This window comes from Pangasianodon hypophthalmus, chromosome 4 (genome assembly GCF_027358585.1).
Source record: "Pangasianodon hypophthalmus isolate fPanHyp1 chromosome 4, fPanHyp1.pri, whole genome shotgun sequence".
NCBI lineage: Eukaryota > Metazoa > Chordata > Actinopteri > Siluriformes > Pangasiidae > Pangasianodon > Pangasianodon hypophthalmus.
This window is the reverse complement of record NC_069713.1, coordinates 18463461-18488548: the sequence shown is the minus strand read 5'-3', so window position 1 is coordinate 18488548 and position 25088 is coordinate 18463461. Positions and strand designations below refer to the sequence as shown.

General features: G+C 38.4%; 1 protein-coding gene across 2 annotated transcripts in view; it reads right to left on the bottom strand.

Annotated features, from left to right (window-relative positions):
- The window catches only part of zanl (zonadhesin, like), a 41681-nt gene extending 18646 nt beyond the window's left edge, over positions 1–23035 (bottom strand). The window contains exons 1-59 of one of the 2 annotated variants that reach the window (XM_053233100.1): positions 22903–23035; positions 22200–22225; positions 21419–21565; positions 20708–20973; positions 19653–19737; positions 19371–19523; positions 18253–18423; positions 18017–18114; positions 17780–17858; positions 17427–17648; positions 17152–17345; positions 16923–17064; positions 16515–16759; positions 16253–16401; positions 15332–15460; positions 15083–15221; positions 14839–14980; positions 14463–14659; positions 14234–14372; positions 13976–14092; positions 13584–13708; positions 13229–13374; positions 12751–12894; positions 12486–12593; positions 11701–11870; positions 11245–11447; positions 10962–11103; positions 10804–10830; positions 10534–10728; positions 10259–10452; positions 10030–10171; positions 9622–9866; positions 9362–9510; positions 8644–8772; positions 8395–8533; positions 8151–8292; positions 7775–7971; positions 7546–7684; positions 7288–7404; positions 6896–7020; positions 6541–6686; positions 6052–6195; positions 5787–5894; positions 5073–5242; positions 4612–4814; positions 4329–4470; positions 4079–4195; positions 3804–3997; positions 3575–3716; positions 3167–3411; positions 2905–3053; positions 2122–2250; positions 1873–2011; positions 1629–1770; positions 1253–1449; positions 1024–1162; positions 766–882; positions 376–500; positions 21–166 (exon numbers count right to left, since the gene is read on the bottom strand). In XM_053233100.1, coding sequence (XP_053089075.1) covers positions 21–166; positions 376–500; positions 766–882; positions 1024–1162; positions 1253–1449; positions 1629–1770; positions 1873–2011; positions 2122–2250; positions 2905–3053; positions 3167–3411; positions 3575–3716; positions 3804–3997; positions 4079–4195; positions 4329–4470; positions 4612–4814; positions 5073–5242; positions 5787–5894; positions 6052–6195; positions 6541–6686; positions 6896–7020; positions 7288–7404; positions 7546–7684; positions 7775–7971; positions 8151–8292; positions 8395–8533; positions 8644–8772; positions 9362–9510; positions 9622–9866; positions 10030–10171; positions 10259–10452; positions 10534–10728; positions 10804–10830; positions 10962–11103; positions 11245–11447; positions 11701–11870; positions 12486–12593; positions 12751–12894; positions 13229–13374; positions 13584–13708; positions 13976–14092; positions 14234–14372; positions 14463–14659; positions 14839–14980; positions 15083–15221; positions 15332–15460; positions 16253–16401; positions 16515–16759; positions 16923–17064; positions 17152–17345; positions 17427–17648; positions 17780–17858; positions 18017–18114; positions 18253–18423; positions 19371–19523; positions 19653–19737; positions 20708–20973; positions 21419–21565; positions 22200–22225; positions 22903–22976 — 8786 coding nt within the window. In that variant the 5' untranslated portion in view covers positions 22977–23035. Of the gene's footprint in view, positions 1–20; positions 167–375; positions 501–765; positions 883–1023; positions 1163–1252; positions 1450–1628; positions 1771–1872; positions 2012–2121; positions 2251–2904; positions 3054–3166; positions 3412–3574; positions 3717–3803; positions 3998–4078; positions 4196–4328; positions 4471–4611; positions 4815–5072; positions 5243–5786; positions 5895–6051; positions 6196–6540; positions 6687–6895; positions 7021–7287; positions 7405–7545; positions 7685–7774; positions 7972–8150; positions 8293–8394; positions 8534–8643; positions 8773–9361; positions 9511–9621; positions 9867–10029; positions 10172–10258; positions 10453–10533; positions 10831–10961; positions 11104–11244; positions 11448–11700; positions 11871–12485; positions 12594–12750; positions 12895–13228; positions 13375–13583; positions 13709–13975; positions 14093–14233; positions 14373–14462; positions 14660–14838; positions 14981–15082; positions 15222–15331; positions 15461–16252; positions 16402–16514; positions 16760–16922; positions 17065–17151; positions 17346–17426; positions 17649–17779; positions 17859–18016; positions 18115–18252; positions 18424–19370; positions 19524–19652; positions 19738–20707; positions 20974–21418; positions 21566–22199; positions 22226–22902 lie in introns of both variants that reach the window. The other variant, XM_053233099.1, reaches the window with a different exon arrangement.
- Positions 23036–25088: the final 2053 nt, after the last annotated feature.

The following is a 25088-nucleotide window of genomic DNA, read 5'->3' as shown; positions in this document are numbered from 1 at the left end:
TCTCATCCATGAAACAGTACCTGGGAACAGTGATCTTAGCGTAGTGGTTGCCATCCCAGCGCACCTCCAGACCAAAAGGAGTGGTGAGGATAACATACTGCCCAGCCGAAGTTAAAGAGATCAGAGGAGAGGGAGAGTGCGGTAGAGCTACTTTACGACCGTTCACCTGCAGTGGTGGGAAAGATTTGGATAGAAACAGAGAGATAAAGGTGGATGTAAGGGATAAATTGCCTTTATAAAATGATAGGGATTAACCACATGTAAAATACATTGTAAAGAAAAAGATGAGGGAATTAAAAATGTCTAGCTTAAAACGTTTTGTCAACATGGCAGGATTAAAAAAGAGAAGAGCAAAGAAGCGATTTTTAGACTGACCAGAGTCTTTCTGCTCTTCGACATCGTTACAGTGATGCCGTTGACAGTAACATACAACTTCCTGAGATAAGATACACCCGCGATTCCTCTCTCTTCATTTTTTCCCTCCACAGAGAACCAGGGGCCTGTAAAACACACAATAAATACACTAAACACTGAACTTTACACCTACACTGAACAAATGTTCAAAATACAAAAAAAGAAAAGCATTTTCCATGATTTTATGGATTTTCAATAAACTGCACAAACTTAATTAACATTAATGTGTACATATGCAATGGTTTTCCACTTAAACAGTGACACATGATAAAAACAACCAAATAAATGTGAACTTTAGTGTAATAATTACACCAGGCTGTCATTCAGATTGCTATGATGGAAACAACTCACCAGTGTTGTTTCTGCAGGTGCGGGCCAGTGTGTAGGTGCAGGTACCCATGAAGGTGTAGAATTTACCATCAAAGGTGTTGTAATGGGGGTCACCAGAAATAATACAGTCCTGTGAATCTAGTTGGGAATAGAGCATAGAGAGATTGACACACTCTCTTAAAGAAAAGTCATTGCTCTTTTTCAAAAGAACATCATTGTCCCAGGCAATGTCTTGCAAAAATATATTATAAAAAATATTATACTGTAAAAAGTACTAACCAACTGGGTAGCATCCTATTTCTCCTCCCTGCACACCACACTGCTGCTTGGGAGGGCATTCAGCAGCACTGCAGGTGACGAATGGAGGATCACATTTGCAGAGCTGCTCACAGTCCTTAGTGTAGAACTTGTCTCCAGGCTAACATACAGGGACAGAAGGCAAAACATTTTAGAGAACTGTATAATGAACTCATTGGCTGACTTGACAAAGAAATACTGACTCACTCACCTGGTAATATTGTCCATTATGCGTGCAGCCGCATGCGTCTGCATTCACACACTTGTCACCACTGAGTACATATCCAGGGTCACACACACACCCCTCAGAACAGGGGCCAGTGCACTGGCTGGTTGGAGGAGGGATACAGGAGGGCTGGCAAGGAGACACGCAGGAGTTGTAGTGGCTGTTGGGTGGGCATGTAATAGCTAAAGAAAAACACAAAATGTTACTGTAGTATACCAACTTGTTTTAAAATAAGAACATGATATATTCTACATGCATATGCTTCTATTTGCATTACATTTGAAAGTGGTATTTGAAAACAGGTACACAAAAGTGACCAAAGTGCGAGTGAGTGTGAATTTAAGATGTGTTTGAGACTTACGGCAGAAGGTACTGTTTCTCCAGGGTCCGATGCTGACACCACGGTCCTGACACTCGTTTACGTAGGCTTCAATCGCTTCACACAATGCAGAGTGAGGGCCACCCAACGCACACAGGTCAAACACACAGTTTTGGAAGAAACTCTACACAAAAACACACAATTAAAACAAAAAGCACAGTGTTACTATTAAATGACTAAAGTAGTTTTCTGCTCAGCTGTAAATGGTCTGGTGTAATTAACTTACATTAGGATTGACTTTTGCGTGACAGACAGCAAATGGGCCTTTGCTGTCCAATATGATTCCACAGTAAGCCGGACTCTCATAAAGGTCCTGTTCTGTGTCTGTGCAGTCTGGGATTGGGTCGGGTGAGGGTTTATTACAGCTGAAATGTAAGTGGAATAAGTGTTACTGCGCTGTCATTGTGCAGACAATGGAGGGAGTAAGGTATATCCAATCCCTCTGTATATATACAATACAAAACCAGTGGCTCACTCAGGGTTTGTGTTCCAGCTGTTGCCAAACTCAGTTGGACTGTTGACCAGTTCACCGGAGGGGGTACGGAAGTCATCCTTAATGTTGCCATTATAGTCTCCACACAGGCCACAAAGCTTGTCCTGATAGCTGCACAAACACACACACACACAAGCACATTATGTGAGAATGACGGCAATAGTGTAGTCTTAGATATAAGTGTATATATTTCTGTAAAGCTACTTTGTGACAATGTCCATTGTTAAAAGTGCTATAGAAATAAAATTGAATTGAAATGTATAAATAATGTATTACATATATTATAATTAATCAATTAGATTTATTAAGCCCAAATTTAGCCATAGAATTAATACACATTACATGATATTACATTTACATGATATCCTAAACGTGCACTATTTTTTCCCCACATTTCTACCACTCAAACAAGTGTGCGATTTTAAAGCCAAGTGATAAAATCAAAAATGGGACACACTCTTTCAACCATTCATTATCATGTAAACACTGAAGCTGTTCAATTTACTTATTAATACATACAAAATGACCAATGTTAGTGTTTAAGATAACATAATAAGTTGGAAAATCTTAATAGGTTGGTGACTGGTCTGATAAATATGATGTGGGTATCAGTGGATTGTTTGCAAATAGGCTTGCTTGCTTGCTTATTTATTTATTTATTTATTTATTTATTAAATGGCTTTCTGTCAGATAAACATTTGGGCATGCCAGCTGCACACTGTATTAAATGGACATTAATCATTATCAGTGTAACACAACACTCACTCTTTGATAACTTTGATGTCCATAAAGTGGTTTCCATCATAGCGAACTGTCACACCAAAGTTCATGGACACTGTGTAGAGTGTCCCCTTTTTAAAGATGTCCACTCCAGGAACAGGGCTCAGTGGTACGTTCACTTTGGTTCCATTCACCTGAGAACAGGTGGAGAAGAGTATTCAGAAAATTAGCTTCTTACAACATTACTGCAGAATCCAGATTTTCACTTCCTTTATTTTCTACACTGTTTTCCTCTCTATTTCCTCACCTGCACAGCTCCTCCTTTCAGGATGGACACCTTCACTCCCAGAACATGGACATGGACAGCACTCACATAACTGATCGTGGGAATGTTGTAGCGATTCTCATTGTCAACATAGACAGCGAAGTGAGGCACGTCCGTGCTGTTACATGGCTCAGACATTAAGTAAGTGCAGTTGCCCATGAAGTCATATTTCCGCTTATCAAAGGTGGTATAGTGTGGGTCACCTGAGGCGATACAAGTCGAGGTGTCTGTACATGGAAACGGTAAATAAGTGTTAGAATTGCAAATAACATAAAATTGGTGGGCAAAAAATATGACTTTATTAAGTAGCTTTTTATTTTTCAACACTATAACAGCCAATAAAACTGATATAATCCAATAACACCATTCTAAGTGAGTTTTACACAGCACCTTTAGGATAGCAGCCATGGATTCCTCCCACTTGCCGACATTCTTCTGTGGGGTCACAGGTGTTGTCCACACAGCTCAAGGTATAATTGCCTGCACAGCGACACAGCTTGGAGCAGCCATTCCCAAAGACAATCTCTCCTGGCTGAAAGAAAATCCCACTTACAGAATGAATAGCGCTGCTTCAGGGCTGAATGCAGATCTGCCATAAACAAGTGTGAAATGTATTTACCTCATAGTAGTTATTATCTTCATCCAGACATCCACACTTCTCAATGGGAACACAGCGTTTTCCCCGGAACACAAAACCTGGTTTGCAGAAGCAGCCACTGATACAGGAGCCAGTGCAGTTGGTGGAGGGTTCTTTACAGCTGGGAATGCAAGCTGGACCACACTCTATGTACTCAGCATCAGGAGGACACTTCACTATTAGTGGACAGGAGAAGTGGTTAGAACATGGTTGTATTGCTGGGTATGCAGTAGAGAGGAAAATTCAATCATTTTTACCTGGTGTTGTTGTTGGTGGTGTAGGAGAAGTTGGTTTTGGAGTCGTCGGGTGAGGTGTGGGGGGCTTTGGTGTTGAAGGCTGGGTTGTTGCGGGTTCTGGAGTTGTAGACTGAGTAACTATAGGTCCAAATTGTTAGAAGAGAAAAATCAGAGAGATTGAATTAGATGTGTATTGTAGCTGGTTTAAAATTAGTTGAGTAGGTGTATAGTTCACCTCTCTTGTTATGTTAAGTGTTATGTGAGATGGTACCATTTGGTTTACAGATGTACTCTCCATCCAGCAGTTGGCAGGTCTCTGTAGGTAAACAACTGGTGTTGTAGCACAGAATGGTTCTTCCACTTAGACACATACACTGATGTTCACAGCCTTCCAGGTACCAGCTCTCATTCACCTAGACAGTATACAAAGACACTTTTTAGTCAATTGAAATGATGTGACTACACAATGCGATTTTATGTAGTTAGGCATTTCAGCTCAGTACATTAATACTGTATGTTTAAAAGTGTGTGTGTATGTGTTGTGTGAAACTCACAGGGTGGTAGGAGCCATCAAGGTCCACACAGCCACAGTCTTTGAGAGGTACACACTTGTTGTGGCTCAGGACAAAGCCAGGGTCACACTTGCAGCCTTCAACACACTTCTGTCCACAACCAGGTGGGCCATTCACACCCACACATGTCTCTGGACATGAACTCACACACATAGAGTAGTGGCTGTTAGGGGGACAAACCAGAGCTGTGGAGAAAAAAGAGAAAAAAACTATTGCAAGAGAAAGAAAAACCTTGAAATCTATAACACATTCATTTTCCTTGTCATTCATATGATTTTTGTTCCATAAACAAAGTGGAAGAAAAAGCAAAAAACGAATTGGAAATGAGTTAAAATTTTTACACCCAGAAAAAGAAACCTTCATTTCAATGAATTGGGCAGTAAGTCACTGAATATGGGTGTGTGGAATTGTCTTTCTCCAGACTACTGTATGGTGAGACTCACGGCAGAAGTCTGGCTCCCTCCACTGGTGCACTGGAGCTCCTGCACTGACACAGGCATCAGTATAAGCCTGGAGCTGGTCACACAGAGTCTGCAGCAGTCCGTCATAGCGGCACATATCAAACACACAGCTCTGGAAGAACGGCAAAGGGTCCACCACCTTTATACAATCCCTATGTGTGTAAGGGGGACACAGGGGTTGGGGGAGGAGAGAGAGAGAGAGAGAGAGAGAGAGAGAACGAACAAAAAAAAAATAAAACAAATTTTAACTAGAACATAATGTCAACTTTTAGTCACTTCTCCCAGAGCATTAATGCCATGTGCCCATGTTTTTGTCTCGGTATCTTATCACTGCCTAGCTTTACATTCATTGGGTTATTTATTTCTGCCTATCTTTATCTCACCCAATTCTCTCATTACTATATTAAATTTAAACACACCTGATGTGATTTATTGTTGTGTGTTCTTGTTTGGTTTATAGCTCTCATGTCTTGATATCTTATTTGAAATTATTATTAATAATTTTTGTTCTTTTGAAATTGTGTTCTGTTTAATTTACACACTTGTATCCTGGTGTTTGAACATTAATTTTACTGAAGTGTTCAGGTGCTTGGGATACCAGCAGATCAATAGATAATGTCTTGTTGTATGTCTTCAGCAATTTTAATAGTCTGATTGGTAATTCTCTTGAAATCTACTTGTGTGATATTCACTCACCTGAATGGTCCTGTAGTGCTAGTGATTTTTCCACATTTCTCTGGTTTAGACACTTCAGCCTCAAGACTTGGGTCACACGGTGGGTCAGGTGTGATATCAGGCTTGCACCTAGAAACACATCATGCATTCCTTTTACATCCTATTGCTCAAGTTGCCCAGTGATTATCAAATATACTGTATGTTTGTCATTTAAAAAAGGTATGTCCTATGTACAAAGGGTCAGACAGAGGAATCAAACACAGAAAGTAACACAGAATGGACTAACGTTTCATCTTCATCTTTATCAGTTTGCCAGCTGTTGCCGAACTGATCTGAGCTGCCAGCCAGGGAACCGTCTGGTTTGGTAAAATCGTTGTTGGGGTTTCCATTGTAGTCTCCACACAAACCACACATCTGATCATAGTAAGTACTGAGAGAGAAAGAGAGAGAGAGAGAGAGAGAGAGAGAGAGAGAGAGAGAGAGACAATGATGTTATGAAACCATAAGAAATATCAGTAACCAAGAGACTTTGTTCTACTATCATTTGATTTAGCCTGCCTCTCTTTGCAAATACTAAGAGCTTAGTGTTTCCTTAAAAATTTGTTGAAGCTTTTCTCCTTTTAAATGTTACAATCTATGTTCGAAGCAAGCAAAAGTTATTTAGCTTTTAAACATTCTTGCAATTTCTCACCTTTCTTTCAAGTTAAAATATTTTAAACTTAAATCTAAACTCTGCATGTACTCAAGCCTCAAAATCTCATCCATGAAACAGTACCTGGGAACAGTGATCTTAGCGTAGTGGTTGCCATCCCAGCGCACCTCCAGACCAAAAGGAGTGGTGAGGATAACATACTGCCCAGCCGAAGTTAAAGAGATCAGAGGAGAGGGAGAGTGCGGTAGAGCTACTTTATGACCGTTCACCTGCAGTGGTGGGAAAGATTTGGATAGAAACAGAGAGATAAAGGTGGATGTAAGGGATAAATTGCCTTTATAAAATGATAGGGATTAACCACATGTAAAATACATTGTAAAGGAAAAGATGAGGGAATTAAAAATGTCTAGCTTAAAACGTTTTGTCAACATGGCAGGATTAAAAAAGAGAAGAGCAAAGAAGCGATTTTTAGACTGACCAGAGTCTTTCTGCTCTTCGACATCGTTACAGTGATGCCGTTGACAGTAACATACAACTTCCTGAGATAAGATACACCCGCGATTCCTCTCTCTTCATTTTTTCCCTCCACAGAGAACCAGGGGCCTGTAAAACACACAATAAATACACTAAACACTGAACTTTACACCTACACTGAACAAATGTTCAAAACCCCCCAAAAAAGAAAAGAATTTTCCATGATTTTATGGATTTTCAATAAACTGCACAAACTTAATTAACATTAATGTGTACATATGCAATGGTTTTCCACTTAAACAGTGACACATGATAAAAACAACCAAATAAATGTGAACTTTAGTGTAATAATTACACCAGGCTGACATTCAGATTGCTATGATGGAAACAACTCACCAGTGTTGTTTTTGCAGGTGCGGGCCAGTGTGTAGGTGCAGGTACCCATGAAGGTGTAGAATTTACCATCAAAGGTGTTGTAATGGGGGTCACCAGAAATAATACAGTCCTGTGAATCTAGTTGGGAATAGAGCATAGAGAGATTGACACACTCTCTTAAAGAAACGTCATTGCTCTTTTTCAAAAGAACATCATTGTCCCAGGCAATGTCTTGCAAAAATATATTATAAAAAATATTATACTGTAAAAAGTACTAACCAACTGGGTAGCATCCTATTTCTCCTCCCTGCACACCACACTGCTGCTTGGGAGGGCATTCAGCAGCACTGCAGGTGACGAATGGAGGATCACATTTGCAGAGCTGCTCACAGTCCTTAGTGTAGAACTTGTCTCCAGGCTAACATACAGGGACAGAAGGCAAAACATTTTAGAGAACTGTATAATGAACTCATTGGCTGACTTGACAAAGAAATACTGACTCACTCACCTGGTAATATTGTCCATTATGCGTGCAGCCGCATGCGTCTGCATTCACACACTTGTCACCACTGAGTACATATCCAGGGTCACACACACACCCCTCAGAACAGGGGCCAGTGCACTGGCTGGTTGGAGGAGGGATACAGGAGGGCTGGCAAGGAGACACGCAGGAGTTGTAGTGGCTGTTGGGTGGGCATGTAATAGCTAAAGAAAAACACAAAATGTTACTGTAGTATACCAGCTTGTTTTAAAATAAGAACATGATATATTCTACATGCATATGCTTCTATTTGCATTACATTTGAAAGTGGTATTTGAAAACAGGTACACAAAAGTGACCAAAGTGCGAGTGAGTGTGAATTTAAGATGTGTTTGAGACTTACGGCAGAAGGTACTGTTTCTCCAGGGTCCGATGCTGACACCACGGTCCTGACACTCGTTTACGTAGGCTTCAATCGCTTCACACAATGCAGAGTGAGGGCCACCCAACGCACACAGGTCAAACACACAGTTTTGGAAGAAACTCTACACAAAAACACACAATTAAAACCAAAAGAACAGTGTTACTATTAAATGACTAAAGTAGTTTTCTGCTCAGCTGTAAATGGTCTGGTGTAATTAACTTACATTAGGATTGACTTTTGCGTGACAGACAGCAAATGGGCCTTTGCTGTCCAATATGATTCCACAGTAAGCCGGACTCTCATAAAGGTCCTGTTCTGTGTCTGTGCAGTCTGGGATTGGGTCGGGTGAGGGTTTATTACAGCTGAAATGTAAGTGGAATAAGTGTTACTGCGCTGTCATTGTGCAGACAATGGAGGGAGTAAGGTATACCCAATCCCTCTGTATATATACAATACAAAACCAGTGGCTCACTCAGGGTTTGTGTTCCAGCTGTTGCCAAACTCAGTTGGACTGTTGACCAGTTCACCGGAGGGGGTACGGAAGTCATCCTTAATGTTGCCATTATAGTCTCCACACAGGCCACAAAGCTTGTCCTGATAGCTGCACAAACACATACACACAAGCACATTATGTGAGAATATAGTGTGGCCTTAGATATAAGTGTATATATTTCTGTAAAGCTACTTTGTGACAATGTCCATTGTTAAAAGTGCTATAGAAATAAAAATGAATTAAAATGTATAAATAATGTATTACATATATTATAATTAATCAATTAGATTCATTAAAGCCCAAATTTAGCCATAGAATTAATACACATTACATGATATTACATTTACATGATATCCTAAATGTGCACTATTTTTTCCCACATTTCTACCACTCAAACAAGTGTGCGATTTTAACGCCAAGTGATAAAATCAAAAATGGGACACAATGTTAGTGTTTAAGATACAAAATGACCAATGTTAGTGTTTAAGATAACATAATAATTTGGAAAATCTTAATAGGTTGGTGACTGGTCTGATAAATATGATGTGGGTATCAGTGGATTGTTTGCAAATAGGCTTGCTTGCTTGCTTATTTATTTATTTATTAAATGGCTTTCTGTCAGATAAACATTTGGGCATGCCAGCTGCACACTGTATTAAATGGACATTAATCATTATCAGTGTAACACAACACTCACTCTTTGATAACTTTGATGTCCATAAAGTGGTTTCCATCATAGCGAACTGTCACACCAAAGTTCATGGACACTGTGTAGAGTGTCCCCTTTTTAAAGATGTCCACTCCAGGAACAGGGCTCAGTGGTACGTTCACTTTGGTTCCATTCACCTGAGAACAGGTGGAGAAGAGTATTCAGAAAATTAGTTTCTTACAACATTACTGCAGAATCCAGATTTTCACTTCCTTTTTTTTCTAGTGTTTTCCTCTCTATTTCCTCACCTGCACAGCTCCTCCTTTCAGGATGGACACCTTCACTCCCAGAACATGGACATGGACAGCACTCACATAACTGATCGTGGGAATGTTGTAGCGATTCTCATTGTCAACATAGACAGCGAAGTGAGGCACGTCCGTGCTGTTACATGGCTCAGACATTAAGTAAGTGCAGTTGCCCATGAAGTCATATTTCCGCTTATCAAAGGTGGTATAGTGTGGGTCACCTGAGGCGATACAAGTCGAGGTGTCTGTACATGGAAACGGTAAATAAGTGTTAGAATTGCAAATAACATAAAATTGGTGGGCAAAAAATATGACTTTATTAAGTAGCTTTTTATTTTTCAACACTATAACAGCCAATAAAACTGATATAATCCAATAACACCATTCTAAGTGAGTTTTACACAGCACCTTTAGGATAGCAGCCATGGATTCCTCCCACTTGCCGACATTCTTCTGTGGGGTCACAGGTGTTGTCCACACAGCTCAAGGTATAATTGCCTGCACAGCGACACAGCTTGGAGCAGCCATTCCCAAAGACAATCTCTCCTGGCTGAAAGAAAATCCCACTTACAGAATGAATAGCACTGCTTCAGGGCTGAATGCAGATCTGCCATAAACAAGTGTGAAATGTATTTACCTCATAGTAGTTATTATCTTCATCCAGACATCCACACTTCTCAATGGGAACACAGCGTTTTCCCCGGAACACAAAACCTGGTTTGCAGAAGCAGCCACTGATACAGGAGCCAGTGCAGTTGGTGGAGGGTTCTTTACAGCTGGGAATGCAAGCTGGACCACACTCTATGTACTCAGCATCAGGAGGACACTTCACTATTAGTGGACAGGAGAAGTGGTTAGAACATGGTTGTATTGCTGGGTATGCAGTAGAGAGGAAAATTCAATCATTTTTACCTGGTGTTGTTGTTGGTGGTGTAGGAGAAGTTGGTTTTGGAGTCGTGGGCTGAGATGTGGGGGGCTTTGGTGTTGATGGCTGGGGTGTTGTGGGTTTAGGAGTCGTGGGCTGAGGTGTGGGGGGCTTTGGTGTTGAAGGCTGGGGTGTTGTAGGTTTTGGAGTCGTCGGCTGAGGTGTGGGGGGCTTTGGTGTTGAAGGCTGGGGTGTTGTAGGTTTAGGAGTCGTGGGCTGAGGTGTGGGGGGCTTTGGTGTTGATGGCTGGGGTGTTGCGGGTTCTGGAGTTGTAGACTGAGTAACTATAGGTCCAAATTGTTAGAAGAGAAAAATCAGAGAGATTGAATTAGATGTGTATTGTAGCTGGTTTAAAATTAGTTGAGTAGATGTTGATCACCTCTCTTGTTATGTTAAGTGTTATGTGAGATGGTACCATTTGGTTTACAGATGTACTCTCCATCCAGCAGTTGGCAGGTCTCTGTAGGTAAACAACTGGTGTTGTAGCACAGAATGGTTCTTCCACTTAGACACATACACTGATGTTCACAGCCTTCCAGGTACCAGCTCTCATTCACCTAGACAGTATACAAAGACACTTTTTAGTCAATTGAAATGATGTGACTACACAATGCAATTTTATGTAGTTAGGCATTTCAGCTCAGTACATTAATACTGTATGTTTAAAAGTGTGTGTGTATGTGTTGTGTGAAACTCACAGGGTGGTAGGAGCCATCAAGGTCCACACAGCCACAGTCTTTGAGAGGTACACACTTGTTGTGGCTCAGGACAAATCCAGGGTCACACTTGCAGCCTTCAACACACTTCTGTCCACAACCAGGTGGGCCATTCACACCCACACATGTCTCTGGACATGAACTCACACACATGGAGTAGTGGCTGTTAGGGGGACAAACCAGAGCTGTGGAGAAAAAAGAGAAAAAAACTATTGCAAGAGAAAGAAAAACCTTGAAATCTATAACACATTCGTTTTCCTTGTCAGTCATATGATTTTTGTTCCATAAGCAAAGTGAAAAAAAAAAAACAAATTGGAAATGAGTTAAAATTTTTACACCCAGAAAAAGAAACCTTCATTTCAATGAATTGGGCAGTAAGTCACTGAATATGGGTGTGTGGAATTGTCTTTCTCCAGACTACTGTATGGTGAGACTCACGGCAGAAGTCTGGCTCCCTCCACTGGTGCACTGGAGCTCCTGCACTGAGACAGGCATCAGTATAAGCCTGGAGCTGGTCACACAGAGTCTCCAGCAGTCCGTCATAGCGGCACATATCAAACACACAGCTCTGGAAGAATGGCAAAGGGTCCACCACCTTTATACAATCCCTATGTGTGTAAGGGGGACACAGGGGTTTTCGGGGGGGGGGGGGGGAGAGAGAGAGAGAGAGAGAAAGAGAGAGGGAGAGAGCGAGAGAGAGAGAGAACGAACAAGAAAGTAACAATAAGATTGAAAGTAACATAAAATAAATTTTAACTAATTAGAACATAACAACTTAGTTCAGATTTTCAACTTCTACACACTTCTCCCAGAGCATTAATGCCATGTGCCCATGTTTTCGTCTCGGTGTCTTATCCCTGTCAAGCTTTACATTCATTGGGTTATTTATTTCTGCCTATCTTTATCTCACCCAATTCTCTCATTACTATATTAAATTTAAACACACCTGATGTGATTTATTGTTGTGTGTTCTTGTTTGGTTTATAGCTCTCATGTCTTGATATCTTATTTGAAATTATTATTAATATTTTTTGTTATTTTGAAATTGTGTTCTGTTTAATTTACACACTTGTATCCTGGTGTTTGAACATTAATTTTACTGAAGTGTTCAGGTGCTTGGGATACCAGCAGATCAATAGATAAAGTCTTGTTGTATGTCTTCAGCAATTTTAATAGTCTGATTGGTAATTCTCTTGAAATCTACTTGTGTGATATTCACTCACCTGAATGGTCCTGTAGTGCTAGTGATTTGTCCACATTTCTCTGGTTTAGACACTTCAGCCTCAAGACTTGGGTCACACGGTGGGTCAGGTGTGATATCAGGCTTGCACCTAGAAACACATCATGCATTCCTTTTACATCCTATTGCTCAAGTTGCCCAGTGATTATCAAATATACTGTATGTTTGTCATTTAAAAAAGGTATGTCCTATGTACAAAGGGTCAGACAGAGGAATCAAACACAGAAAGTAACACAGAATGGACTAACGTTTCATCTTCATCTTTATCAGTTTGCCAGCTGTTGCCGAACTGATCTGAGCTGCCAGCCAGGGAACCGTCTGGTTTGGTAAAATCGTTGTTGGGGTTTCCATTGTAGTCTCCACACAAACCACACATCTGATCATAGTAAGTACTGAGAGAGAAAGAGAGAGAGAGAGAGAGAGAGAGAGAGAGAGACAATGATGTTATGAAACCATAAGAAATATCAGTAACCAAGAGACTTTGTTCTACTATCATTTGATTTAGCCTGCCTCTCTTTGCAAATACTAAGAGCTTAGTGTTTCCTTAAAAATTTGTTGAAGCTTTTCTCCTATTAATGTTGCAATCTATGTTCGAAGCAAGCAAAAGTTATTTAGCTTTTAAACATTCTTGCAATTTCTCACCTTTCTTTCAAGTTAAAATATTTTAAACTTAAATCTAAACTCTGCATGTACTCAAGCCTCAAAATCTCATCCATGAAACAGTACCTGGGAACAGTGATCTTAGCGTAGTGGTTGCCATCCCAGCGCACCTCCAGACCAAAAGGAGTGGTGAGGATAACATACTGCCCAGCCGAAGTTAAAGAGATCAGAGGAGAGGGAGAGTGCGGTAGAGCTACTTTACGACCGTTCACCTGCAGCGGTGGGAAAGATTTGGATAGAAACAGAGAGATAAAGGTGGATGTAAGGGATAAATTGCCTTTATAAAATGATAGGGATTAACCACATGTAAAATACATTGTAAAGGAAAAGATGAGGGAATTAAAAATGTCTTGCTTAAAACGTTTTGTCAACATGGCAGGATTAAAAAAGAGAAGAGCAAAGAAGCGATTTTTAGACTGACCAGAGTCTTTCTGCTCTTCGACATCGTTACAGTGATGCCGTTGACAGTAACATACAACTTCCTGAGATAAGATACACCCGCGATTCCTCTCTCTTCATTTTTTCCCTCCACAGAGAACCAGGGGCCTGTAAAACACACAATAAATACACTAAACACTGAACTTTACACCTACACTGAACAAATGTTCAAAACCCCCCAAAAAAGAAAAGAATTTTCCATGATTTTATGGATTTTCAATAAACTGCACAAACTTAATTAACATTAATGTGTACATATGCAATGGTTTTCCACTTAAACAGTGACACATGATAAAAACAACCAAATAAATGTGAACTTTAGTGTAATAATTACACCAGGCTGACATTCAGATTGCTATGATGGAAACAACTCACCAGTGTTGTTTTTGCAGGTGCGGGCCAGTGTGTAGGTGCAGGTACCCATGAAGGTGTAGAATTTACCATCAAAGGTGTTGTAATGGGGGTCACCAGAAATAATACAGTCCTGTGAATCTAGTTGGGAATAGAGCATAGAGAGATTGACACACTCTCTTAAAGAAAAGTCATTGCTCTTTTTCAAAAGAACATCATTGTCCCAGGCAATGTCTTGCAAAAATATATTATAAAAAATATTATACTGTAAAAAGTACTAACCAACTGGGTAGCATCCTATTTCTCCTCCCTGCACACCACACTGCTGCTTGGGAGGGCATTCAGCAGCACTGCAGGTGACGAATGGAGGATCACATTTGCAGAGCTGCTCACAGTCCTTAGTGTAGAACTTGTCTCCAGGCTAACATACAGGGACAGAAGGCAAAACATTTTAGAGAACTGTATAATGAACTCATTGGCTGACTTGACAAAGAAATACTGACTCACTCACCTGGTAATATTGTCCATTATGCGTGCAGCCGCATGAGTCTGCATTCACACACTTGTCACCACTGAGTACATATCCAGGGTCACACACACACCCCTCAGAACAGGGGCCAGTGCACTGGCTGGTTGGAGGAGGGATACAGGAGGGCTGGCAAGGAGACACGCAGGAGTTGTAGTGGCTGTTGGGTGGGCATGTAATAGCTAAAGAAAAACACAAAATGTTACTGTAGTATACCAACTTGTTTTAAAATAAGAACATGATATATTCTACATGCATATGCTTCTATTTGCATTACATTTGAAAGTGGTATTTGAAAACAGGTACACAAAAGTGACCAAAGTGCGAGTGAGTGTGAATTTAAGATGTGTTTGAGACTTACGGCAGAAGGTACTGTTTCTCCAGGGTCCGATGCTGACACCACGGTCCTGACACTCGTTTACGTAGGCTTCAATCGCTTCACACAATGCAGAGTGAGGGCCACCCAACGCACACAGGTCAAACACACAGTTTTGGAAGAAACTCTACACAAAAACACACAATTAAAACAAAAAGCACAGTGTTACTATTAAATGACTAAAGTAGTTTTCTGCTCAGCTGTAAATGGTCTGGTGTAATTAACTTACATTAGGATTGACTTTTGCGTGACAGACAGCAAATGGGCCTTTGCTGTCCAATATGATTCCACAGTAAGCCGGACTCTCATAAAGGTCCTGTTCTGTGTCTGTGCAGTCTGGGATTGGGTCAGGTGAGGGTTTATTACAGCTGAAATGTAAGTGGAATAAGTGTTACTGCGCTGTCATTGTGCAGACAATGGAGGGAGTAAGGTATACCCAATCCCTCTGTATATATACAATACAAAACCAGTGGCTCACTCAGGGTTTGTGTTCCAGCTGTTGCCAAACTCAGTTGGACTGTTGACCAGTTCACCGGAGGGGCTACGGAAGTCATCCTTAATGTTGCCATTATAGTCTCCACACAGGCCACAAAGCTTGTCCTGATAGCTGCACAAACACACACACACAAGCACATTATGTGAGAATGACAGCAATAGTGTAGCCTTAGATATAAATATAGGTACATTCTATAACTACACAAGATGTGCCAAAACAGAAGCAGAAAATAAAGAGTGGAACAATTTAGAGCTATAAAAGCCCCTTTTTTAAGCCATTATATAAGAATGACAGCAATAGTGTGGCCTTAGATATAAGTGTATATATTTCTGTAAAGCTAGTTTGTGACAATGTCCATTGTTAAAAGCGCTATACAAACAAAATTGAATTGAATTTTTGAAATGAATAAATAATTAATTACATTTATTACAATTAATCAAATGGATTTACTAAAGCCCAAATTTAGCCATAGACTTAATACACATTACTATTCCATGATAACATAAATGTGCACTATTTGTCCCCATGTTTCTGCCACACATACAACTGTGATTTTAAAGCCAAGTGATAAAATCAAAAATGGGACACACTCTTTCAACCATTCATTATCATGTAAATATTTAAGCTGTTCAGTTTACTCATTAATACATACAAAATGACCAATGTTAGTTTTTAAGATAACATAATAATTTGGAAAATTTTAATAGGTTAGTGACTGGTCTGATAAATATGATGTGGGTATCAGTGGATTGGTTGCAAATAGGCTAATTTTTTTTTTTTAAAGATAGATTGAAAACTTAATATTGGTCACAAACCGCTTTCTGTCAGATAAACATTTGGGCATGCCAGCTGCACACTGTATTAAATGGACATTAATCATTATCAGTGTAACACAACACTCACTCTTTGATAACTTTGATGTCCATAAAGTGGTTTCCATCATAGCGAACTGTCACACCAAAGTTCATGGACACTGTGTAGAGTGTCCCCTTTTTAAAGATGTCCACTCCAGGAACAGGGCTCAGTGGTACGTTCACTTTGGTTCCATTCACCTGAGAACAGTTGGTGAAGAGTATTCAGAAATTTAGTTTCTTACAACATTACTGCAGAATCCAGATTTTCACTTCCTTTATTTTCTACACTGTTTTCCTCTCTATTTCCTCACCTGCACAGCTCCTCCTTTCAGGATGGACACCTTCACTCCCAGAACATGGACATGGACAGCACTCACATAACTGATCGTGGGAATGTTGTAGCGATTCTCATTGTCAACATAGACAGCGAAGTGAGGCACGTCCGTGCTGTTACATGGCTCAGACATTAAGTAAGTGCAGTTGCCCATGAAGTCATATTTCCGCTTATCAAAGGTGGTATAGTGTGGGTCACCTGAGGCGATACAAGTCGAGGTGTCTGTACATGGAAACGGTAAATAAGTGTTAGAATTGCAAATAACATAAAATTGGTGGGCAAAAAATATGACTTTATTAAGTAGCTTTTTATTTTTCAACATTATAACAGCCAATAAAACTGATATAATCCAATAACACCATTGTAAGTGAGTTTTACACAGCACCTTTAGGATAGCAGCCATGGATTCCTCCCACTTGCCGACATTCTTCTGTGGGGTCACAGGTGTTGTCCACACAGCTCAAGGTATAATTGCCTGCACAGCGACACAGCTTGGAGCAGCCATTCCCAAAGACAATCTCTCCTGGCTGAAAGAAAATCCCACTTACAGAATGAATAGCGCTGCTTCAGGGCTGAATGTAGATTTGCCATAAACAAGTGTGAAATGTATTTACCTCATAGTAGTTATTATCTTCATCCAGACATCCACACTTCTCAATGGGAACACAGCGTTTTCCCCGGAACACAAAACCTGGTTTGCAGAAGCAGCCACTGATACAGGAGCCAGTGCAGTTGGTGGAGGGTTCTTTACAGCTGGGAATGCAAGCTGGACCACACTCTATGTACTCAGCATCAGGAGGACACTTCACTATTAGTGGACAGGAGAAGTGGTTAGAACATGGTTGTATTGCTGGGTATGCAGTAGAGAGGAAAATTCAATCATTTTTACCTGGTGTTGTTGTTGGTGGTGTAGGAGAAGTTGGTTTTGGAGTCGTGGGCTGAGGTGTGGGGGGCTTTGGTGTTGAAGGCTGGGGTGTTGTGGGTTTAGGAGTCGTGGGCTGAGGTGTGGGGGGCTTTGGTGTTGAAGGCTGGGGTGTTGTGGGTTTTGGGGTTGTTGGTGTAGGTGTGGTTGGCTGTGGGGTTGAGGGTTTTGGGGTTGTTGATGTTACAGCTAAAATAAATAGACAACATACAAAGTGCTTATAAAGATCTGTATTTCAAGGCCCTTATAAAGATAAATGTGGAATCACAAAAGTATTAAGATGCATGTTCATCTTACGATGCTCAAGTAAGTGGTCTTACCATCACAAGTTGTGATACACACACTGTCTATTGCAATATCTGTCTTGTCTGTACTTCCATAGACACCAACAATCACAAACTGAAACACAGATAGAGTTTTACATTATAAAGAATACAATCAGTTCCATTGTAAATGGCTTTAAGTGGTTGCATTATACAGCCGAATTTGCCATTAAGAAATTAATTTAAGATATAGGGGGGATTCATTAGTTAAAAGCTACTAAGTACAACCCATACCTGTATATTTCTTGTAGCAGTGTATTTGACCTCTGCTGGCTTCCAATCCTGTCCTTGGTTTCCTTTCAGACTGAAAACAGGATTCCCCAGTGTTCCTCCTAAGGATTTTCACAGCAACATTTGTGATTGGTCTATAAAGTGTTTGTTCATTATGTAGTGCTTAATAAGTACTGAACTAAACACTAAAAACATTACTTCCTCTAAAGTATAAATCTATTTTTCTAGAAGGTGCTTACCATTCATGACAACATGAACATTAAGCTCCATGTCTGTGGCAGTGCCATACATATAATAATGGAAGTTCAGCTGCAGGCAGTTCGAAGAAGGTGCTGGTATAGATGGACTCCACAGTTCAGCTGAGGCCCCTGGTTCACTATCAAAGGAATCCATCAAGAGGTATGATCCCACTGTAACAATAGATTTGTATGGTTAACAACCGGTTTGTTTTTGAAAAGAGTTTAGGAACATACTGTACATACTATCAAATCCAATGATAGGTTATAAGCGCACAAAGTGTAAAACATTTGTGCAAACAAAAATTTGTACAAATAAAAACGTTTTGGTTCTTTATGAGATACATATTGGCTCAAAAAAAAAAAACTTGTTAAAATATTTGTCTCAAAACCGAGCTCAGTCAACCTTTTCAATCAGACACAAAATCCATGATTTCTGGGCAAGTACTGAACAAGGCTAATGTAACGGCCATGCACAGATAGGAGAATATTCTACCAACTTCTCTTCAAAGGAGCAAGGCAGGTATGTTATCCACATTTCTCTCACACTCAACAATTTCTGTTAAGATAGTCATTTATGTGTCTTTTAATGTATAATATTATATATAATATACAGAAGTTTGTCAATAAATTTGGCATGACATTAGATTGTATGTAATGTTTGACAGCATTAGACTTGATAAGGTTTACATTGTAATGCAATGCACTTGCTTTTCATAGTTGGGTTCGCTTTTTGATATTTGATCTATGATTAGGGCACTTTAGCAACATTAGCAAGTACAACAAAAAATATTTTATTAGAGCAACTAGAAGCATATTACATTTCTTATGCTTCTCTTCAGCTTAACATTTCTATTTGATCCAATATAGTAATGCTGCTCGCAGCACTCAAAACAGCTGATTTACAAAACTTTAACTGCGCTAACATAAAAAAAAAATTAGCTGAAACAAGTTACTACATAATTTTAAGTTAGGGACCTTTTAAAGTAGTGCATTAAAAATCAGACCTGTGATAATTTGTTACATGTGAACAATAAATAATTAAAACGAAACATAGAAAACAGAATAAAGAAGACATTGAAAGTCTGTAATGAAAGTCAGAGAATTTTTTTTTTCCTTACAGCCTGGTTTGGAGAAATCATCATTAGGACCCGTATCAGGTGTATCAGTGGCTCCAGTCCAAAAAATCCAACCAGGCAGGTCTGGAACTGAGACTTCATTTGTCCATCCACAGAGGTTATCCATTTCATCGAAGTCACACTGAGATATACAACCTGTGTAAACACGTGAACATATCCACACGTCTCAAAAAATTTGGTCATTTCTTAAAATAAATGTATTTATTTAGTTATTGATTGATTGATTAATTGTCAGTTCAAAGAAGAATAAATAGGTGAATGTACCAGGACAAGCTCCTTCTGTAATTTTAATGTTGTCCAAAGCTGTATCACATGATGAAGTTGACCCACGCTTTGCTTCAAATACAATCTGAATGATAAAATAAAATTTTCTCATAAACAATTGCACAGATATTCAAAACATTTTAATTAATTTTATTTTTCACACAAGTTTTTTTTACAGTAACAAAAAACCTATTTTATTTATTTATTTATTTGTTTAGTTATTTATTAAAATTTTTTTAAAAAAAAATTATTTATTTATTTTTTTAGTTATGTTATTATTATGCTGTTTACAAAATGCTGCTTGGTTTTATTGTTAATGTGTTTAACAATGATTATAAGTTAATGCCTGTTTGTTATTTGAAACGATTTAAAAAAAAAAAAAAATTCACACAAGTATTATGCCACTACCACCAAAAATGTTATATAGTATAAAAGCCCTACCAATCGTAGACAATATAGAACTTCAGGGTGTCCCAAATGTCTCCATACATAGGAGAAATTAACACCTTTAAGCAAAATGTCTTCCAACATTTTTCATACTTGGTTTATATTACATTTTTTTTTCAGATAGCCTTTAAGAATGCCTTTGACAAAAGAAGAACATATTGAATTCATTCTCATGGCTAGATCGGGAAGCTGTCACAAGGTTGCGATGGACATGCAATTACATGCACAATTACATGCACAACATAACAAGTTCATCATGAGTGGGAGAGACAGCTTTGTGTGTGTTTGCAAAGAAATGGCAACCATGTTGAGGATGTTTTGTAAATAAAGTTATCTTTTGCTTGTTGTTTATTTCCCCTATGTATGGAGACTTTTGGGACACCTTAGAATAAGCATGTCCAAACCAACTCAAGACTGGCACATTAAATTAGCAAACCTTATTAAGCTACAATTTGCAAAACAACAAATTCCTATTACATGGTTGAGTGAGTTTCACTACCAGAACATGATTCAAACTGAACTTTTTGCACTTTTTAGAACAGAGGATTATGAGTATCCAGGCCTATGGCATGTTGGTTTCCCATCACATAGCATTATTATGTACTCACTTCAACAGACTGCTCGACTGGTTTGGACACAGTAATAGCTGCTCCGAGCCATGACGGACTCTGGATCCCAATTTTCTGCCATAGCATTTCCTCTACACCAGGTCGCTTGGCCAGCACTGTCAAAGTGTTGTGGTCAAGTGCGCCATACATGTAGTACCGAAACTGCACACAAATCTGAGCTGGCGTGGAGCTCAACACAGGACTGAGCAGGCGTGTTTTCTGTCCATTACTGACATTATCCGCTTCTTGGTATATGTAATAGCCCTCTGAGGATGGAAACAGAAGTTAATTTAACACATCTTATATGTATGTACACTTTGTGGATATATAATTACTCAATATTGCTATGCACAGTTTGTCAGCTCCACTCCACTCCCTCAGTGAATGGGACTACCACATGATCACTGACCACATATTATTTGGATGATAGACCATTATTAACACAGCAAAGCCACTGCCATAGTGTCACGCTGGTACAACTGTATCAAGCACATACAGTACATTCAGTGTTGCTGAAGTTTTAAACACTGGCCACTTTATTAGACACACCTATCATCAGCGGTCAGCTGATAGTTGGATACATCTGGTGAACTATTTTAAACCAAGCAATGACATTGCAGTGCATAAACAGTGCGCGCGCGCACACACACACACACACACACACAATATAATTTTTTAAAATTGCTTTTATGCCTTGAACCCTGGACTTACCGCCATCAGGATAGTCCCCATTGGGTCCAGTGCCAGATGTGGGTGTGGGACCCTTATGGCGAATCCAATCACTGTCATCTGTATTGTCTTGCCGAAAATCACAGAACGGCAATTCGTTGTTATTGAAGTCACAGGCGGTTATCACAACTGTAATGGACAAAAAAAGAGAGAATTTAGGTCATAATGCTCCATTGATACATCCCGTTTTTTTTTTTATTATAAATTAGAGAGAGATATACTTTAAATCAGAATTATAAATCAGAGAGAGAGAAAAATTGCAAGAAAAGTAAGACTCGATTTGCCAGCATGGACAAAGGACAATATGCGATGTTGTCTTTAAGATGGTTTAGTAATAAAATGGCAGATACCTAATAGTATAGAATATTGTTAAACTAAGCCTGGAATAACCCTGGAACAATGCCATAATGCTGTGTTAATGTGTTTTAGAGGACACCAATTACAGATACATTTTATAGAGTGTACTATACTCCACCCTTACACCCTCTGATTGCGTTTTGTGCTCTGAGCTCTTTTACAGGACTTCTGTGCATGTAGGTTGTCAGGTGATAAACACATTACATGGATGCATAAGAACTTTGGAACCATGCTTTATGAAAGAATAAAGCTAATCTCACTCAAAGGATGGGTTGTTATGAGAGCAGATAAGCAAGTTAGACCATAATGCAAACAGATCAGGAGAATAGTGGAAAGTGTGTACCATTTGCTATATTAACTGCTTTTTTTTTTGCCATATCGACAAAAATTAATGAAGCAAACCTACCAGCATCACTTTCAATATAATCATTCCTATAAAGAGACAGAATATCAGATTAATATAATGAAACAATGGAAAATGACTAATAAATCACTACATTTCATCCTTAATTACTGAAAAATTTATTACTATAAAATATATTTAAAGACTATGTGATTTATGATCAGGTACAAATCAAATAACTTATTTAACTCTATACTTATGTTGAATACTGCTTTTAAGATTAAATAAGATAAAAAATGTAATGAATTTTCATTACATTAAAACAGCATTCTTCAATAATTACATCTAGTAACTATGTAGTATAGTAGCATGTGAATAAAAAATATTATAAATATTAATCATTTTAAAAAATATATTAATTTATTTTTATAACTTTTATGCATTAATATATTTTATACATTTTAAGAGAGAAAATAAATATCCATCCCATTACATCAGTAAACAGAAGATGAAGTCATTAGATTAGGTCAGATCTTTTACAGGTAATTTTAAATGTTAAGCCTCCAACAAGTTAAATAATAATTATATTCTGTAGTTCATATATTAAGCATAGAATACATCACATATTATTGTAGTAAGTAAGCTGTAACACCATAAGAGATATCACATTAATATCAAACAAAATAATTAATATTAAACAAAGGAACAAAAAAGCAAAGCCCACCCACCCCGAAAATCTCTAATTGATTAATTCATTTAACCTCACCTATTCTCAGTATTTCCAAAAGTATAGATGTGATTTATCCAGGTTAAAATTAATATTAGTTTTAGATGACCCATCGAAAGCTGATGCAGTTAGCTTTACAGAGACAGATGCGATGGAGCAAAGGGACTTTATAAAGGTTAGCCTGTATTTCAGAAAGGGAGGAGGTGGGGGGAGAATACTATCATGTCATGTTCTTTCATATTCTTACATACCTTATTGCACAACCAATTGAGTAAATCAGTAACTGTTTGTGTAGGTGTCAGGGCGTGCCTTTGTCCTGTTGGAAGCTGTACGTTCAAAACTGCACCACTGATGCTCAAATCTCATACAAATGTGTATAGGTAAGAGTCTAACTATTACAGCCATATGTTTCTTACAATAAATATACATCATCATAATAGAATAATCTTAGAATATAGAATAATACTTTTTCTTGTAATAAATTCTTCATTACAATTTTTAAGTCATAATAGAAAATAACACATACAGCAGGGAACAAAAGTCTCCACTAAATGCTTCTATCTTGCATTCTTTTCTATTTTAATTGAAAATTTTTAATTACAATTTATATTATCAGCAACAACTTGAGTAAAATTAGAATCTTAAAAATATTTCATAATGTCTTAGTATTTGGTATGTCCCGCTTTGTATTAATGAAAGCTTGTACTCATGCAGGGATGGACTCCACAAATTTGTGCAAAACCTGACCATCCATGTTAGAGCAAATCCTTCGGAGCGTCATTCAGGACGCCAAAAAAAAAAAAAAAAAAGTTGACTGTTTGTACAAAGGAGTTAACATGGTTAATGTCACAAATTTGCTTAAATTTAAAATGTGACCTACAAATAGTGCAGTCCTGAACATTTCTGTTCTTTGTTTTTAAACATTTTTCTGTTTATTTCCAGTTTTAAAAGAAAACAAAAATTCAAGATTTTCAATGTGGTTTTAGACTTATAGACTCCACTATACATAGTTTATTTCTGTTCTCACTTTTATAAGATCATTTTTTTTGGCTCAAAGTAAATACAACTTTGAGCTTATGAAACGCTTTTCTTATCAATTTTATACCTTCAACTGGAAATATATGAACCATCAGTACAACCCAGCCTTGATTTCTAATTGTGTCATATGCTCATAATCCAGCAAAATCACTGCCGTCAGAGGTGTTCCACCCTCTGATAACATGTTTATGAGTGCTATAAAAGAGTACTTTCTTGAGAGACTACCAGTTGTACTTGGTTATTATGACAACAAAATACAAGCTGTTATCTCACTTCCATGAACTCTGAAAGTTTCAGAGTGTAACCTGTAACCTGTCCTGAGGTCTGTTATTACACAAATTCAGTTTTGTACTTAACATTTTGCCAGTCAATCTTGTAATTAAACCCTCCAAATTTCAAAATATGGACATGATGAAAGTTAAGCAATTTTGCAATATCGTTCTTGCCTTTGTTCCCCTATACTTGTTGCACTTCCTTCAATTACACATAAAGTTGTGAACCACTACTGTATTTGTAATTAACTTGGCCAGGATTTGAGGAAAATACCATTTTTTACCCCAGAGAACCTTTGGGGCAAGTCCTAACATGAGTCATGAAAACAACTTGTCCAAAGGGCATCTGTCAACCTTTTCGTGCCAATAAAGCTGTGCAAGTCTTCTTCCTGGTTACTGAACACACAATAAAGATCCACACCTAGGAAATAAATGTTACTGTAATCACAGATTTAATTTATATATATTTTCTGTAATTCTAGGTATAGTAAACTCTACTGGATGTATTTCTCCCAGCTGAACACTTCTACCAAGTAAATAGTAATTATGTCAATGCCTTTTAAATATCATATGGTCAGCAGTGCAATTTATCCCTTCTATCCACAAATCCATCTTTCCAGTTTGGTTCTGTTGTGTGTTTGCATTATATAAATAATTAATCATAATATCAAAATATCAAAAAGGGATTAAAAAACACTTAATATTAGGCACTGGTATGTTAATTTTAGTCTCTCTTTATAGGTAAGAGGTCATAGAATTTTAATAAGATCGAGTCACCAACATTAGTTGTGTCCGTCATGTTTGAAAAATTACAACATGATCCTTATGTTTTAAATATGAGACTCAATCATGGTTTTTACAAGATTTTAGAAGAGGTCTGTCATTCAGTACAACAGTGAACCCCGATGCAAAAAA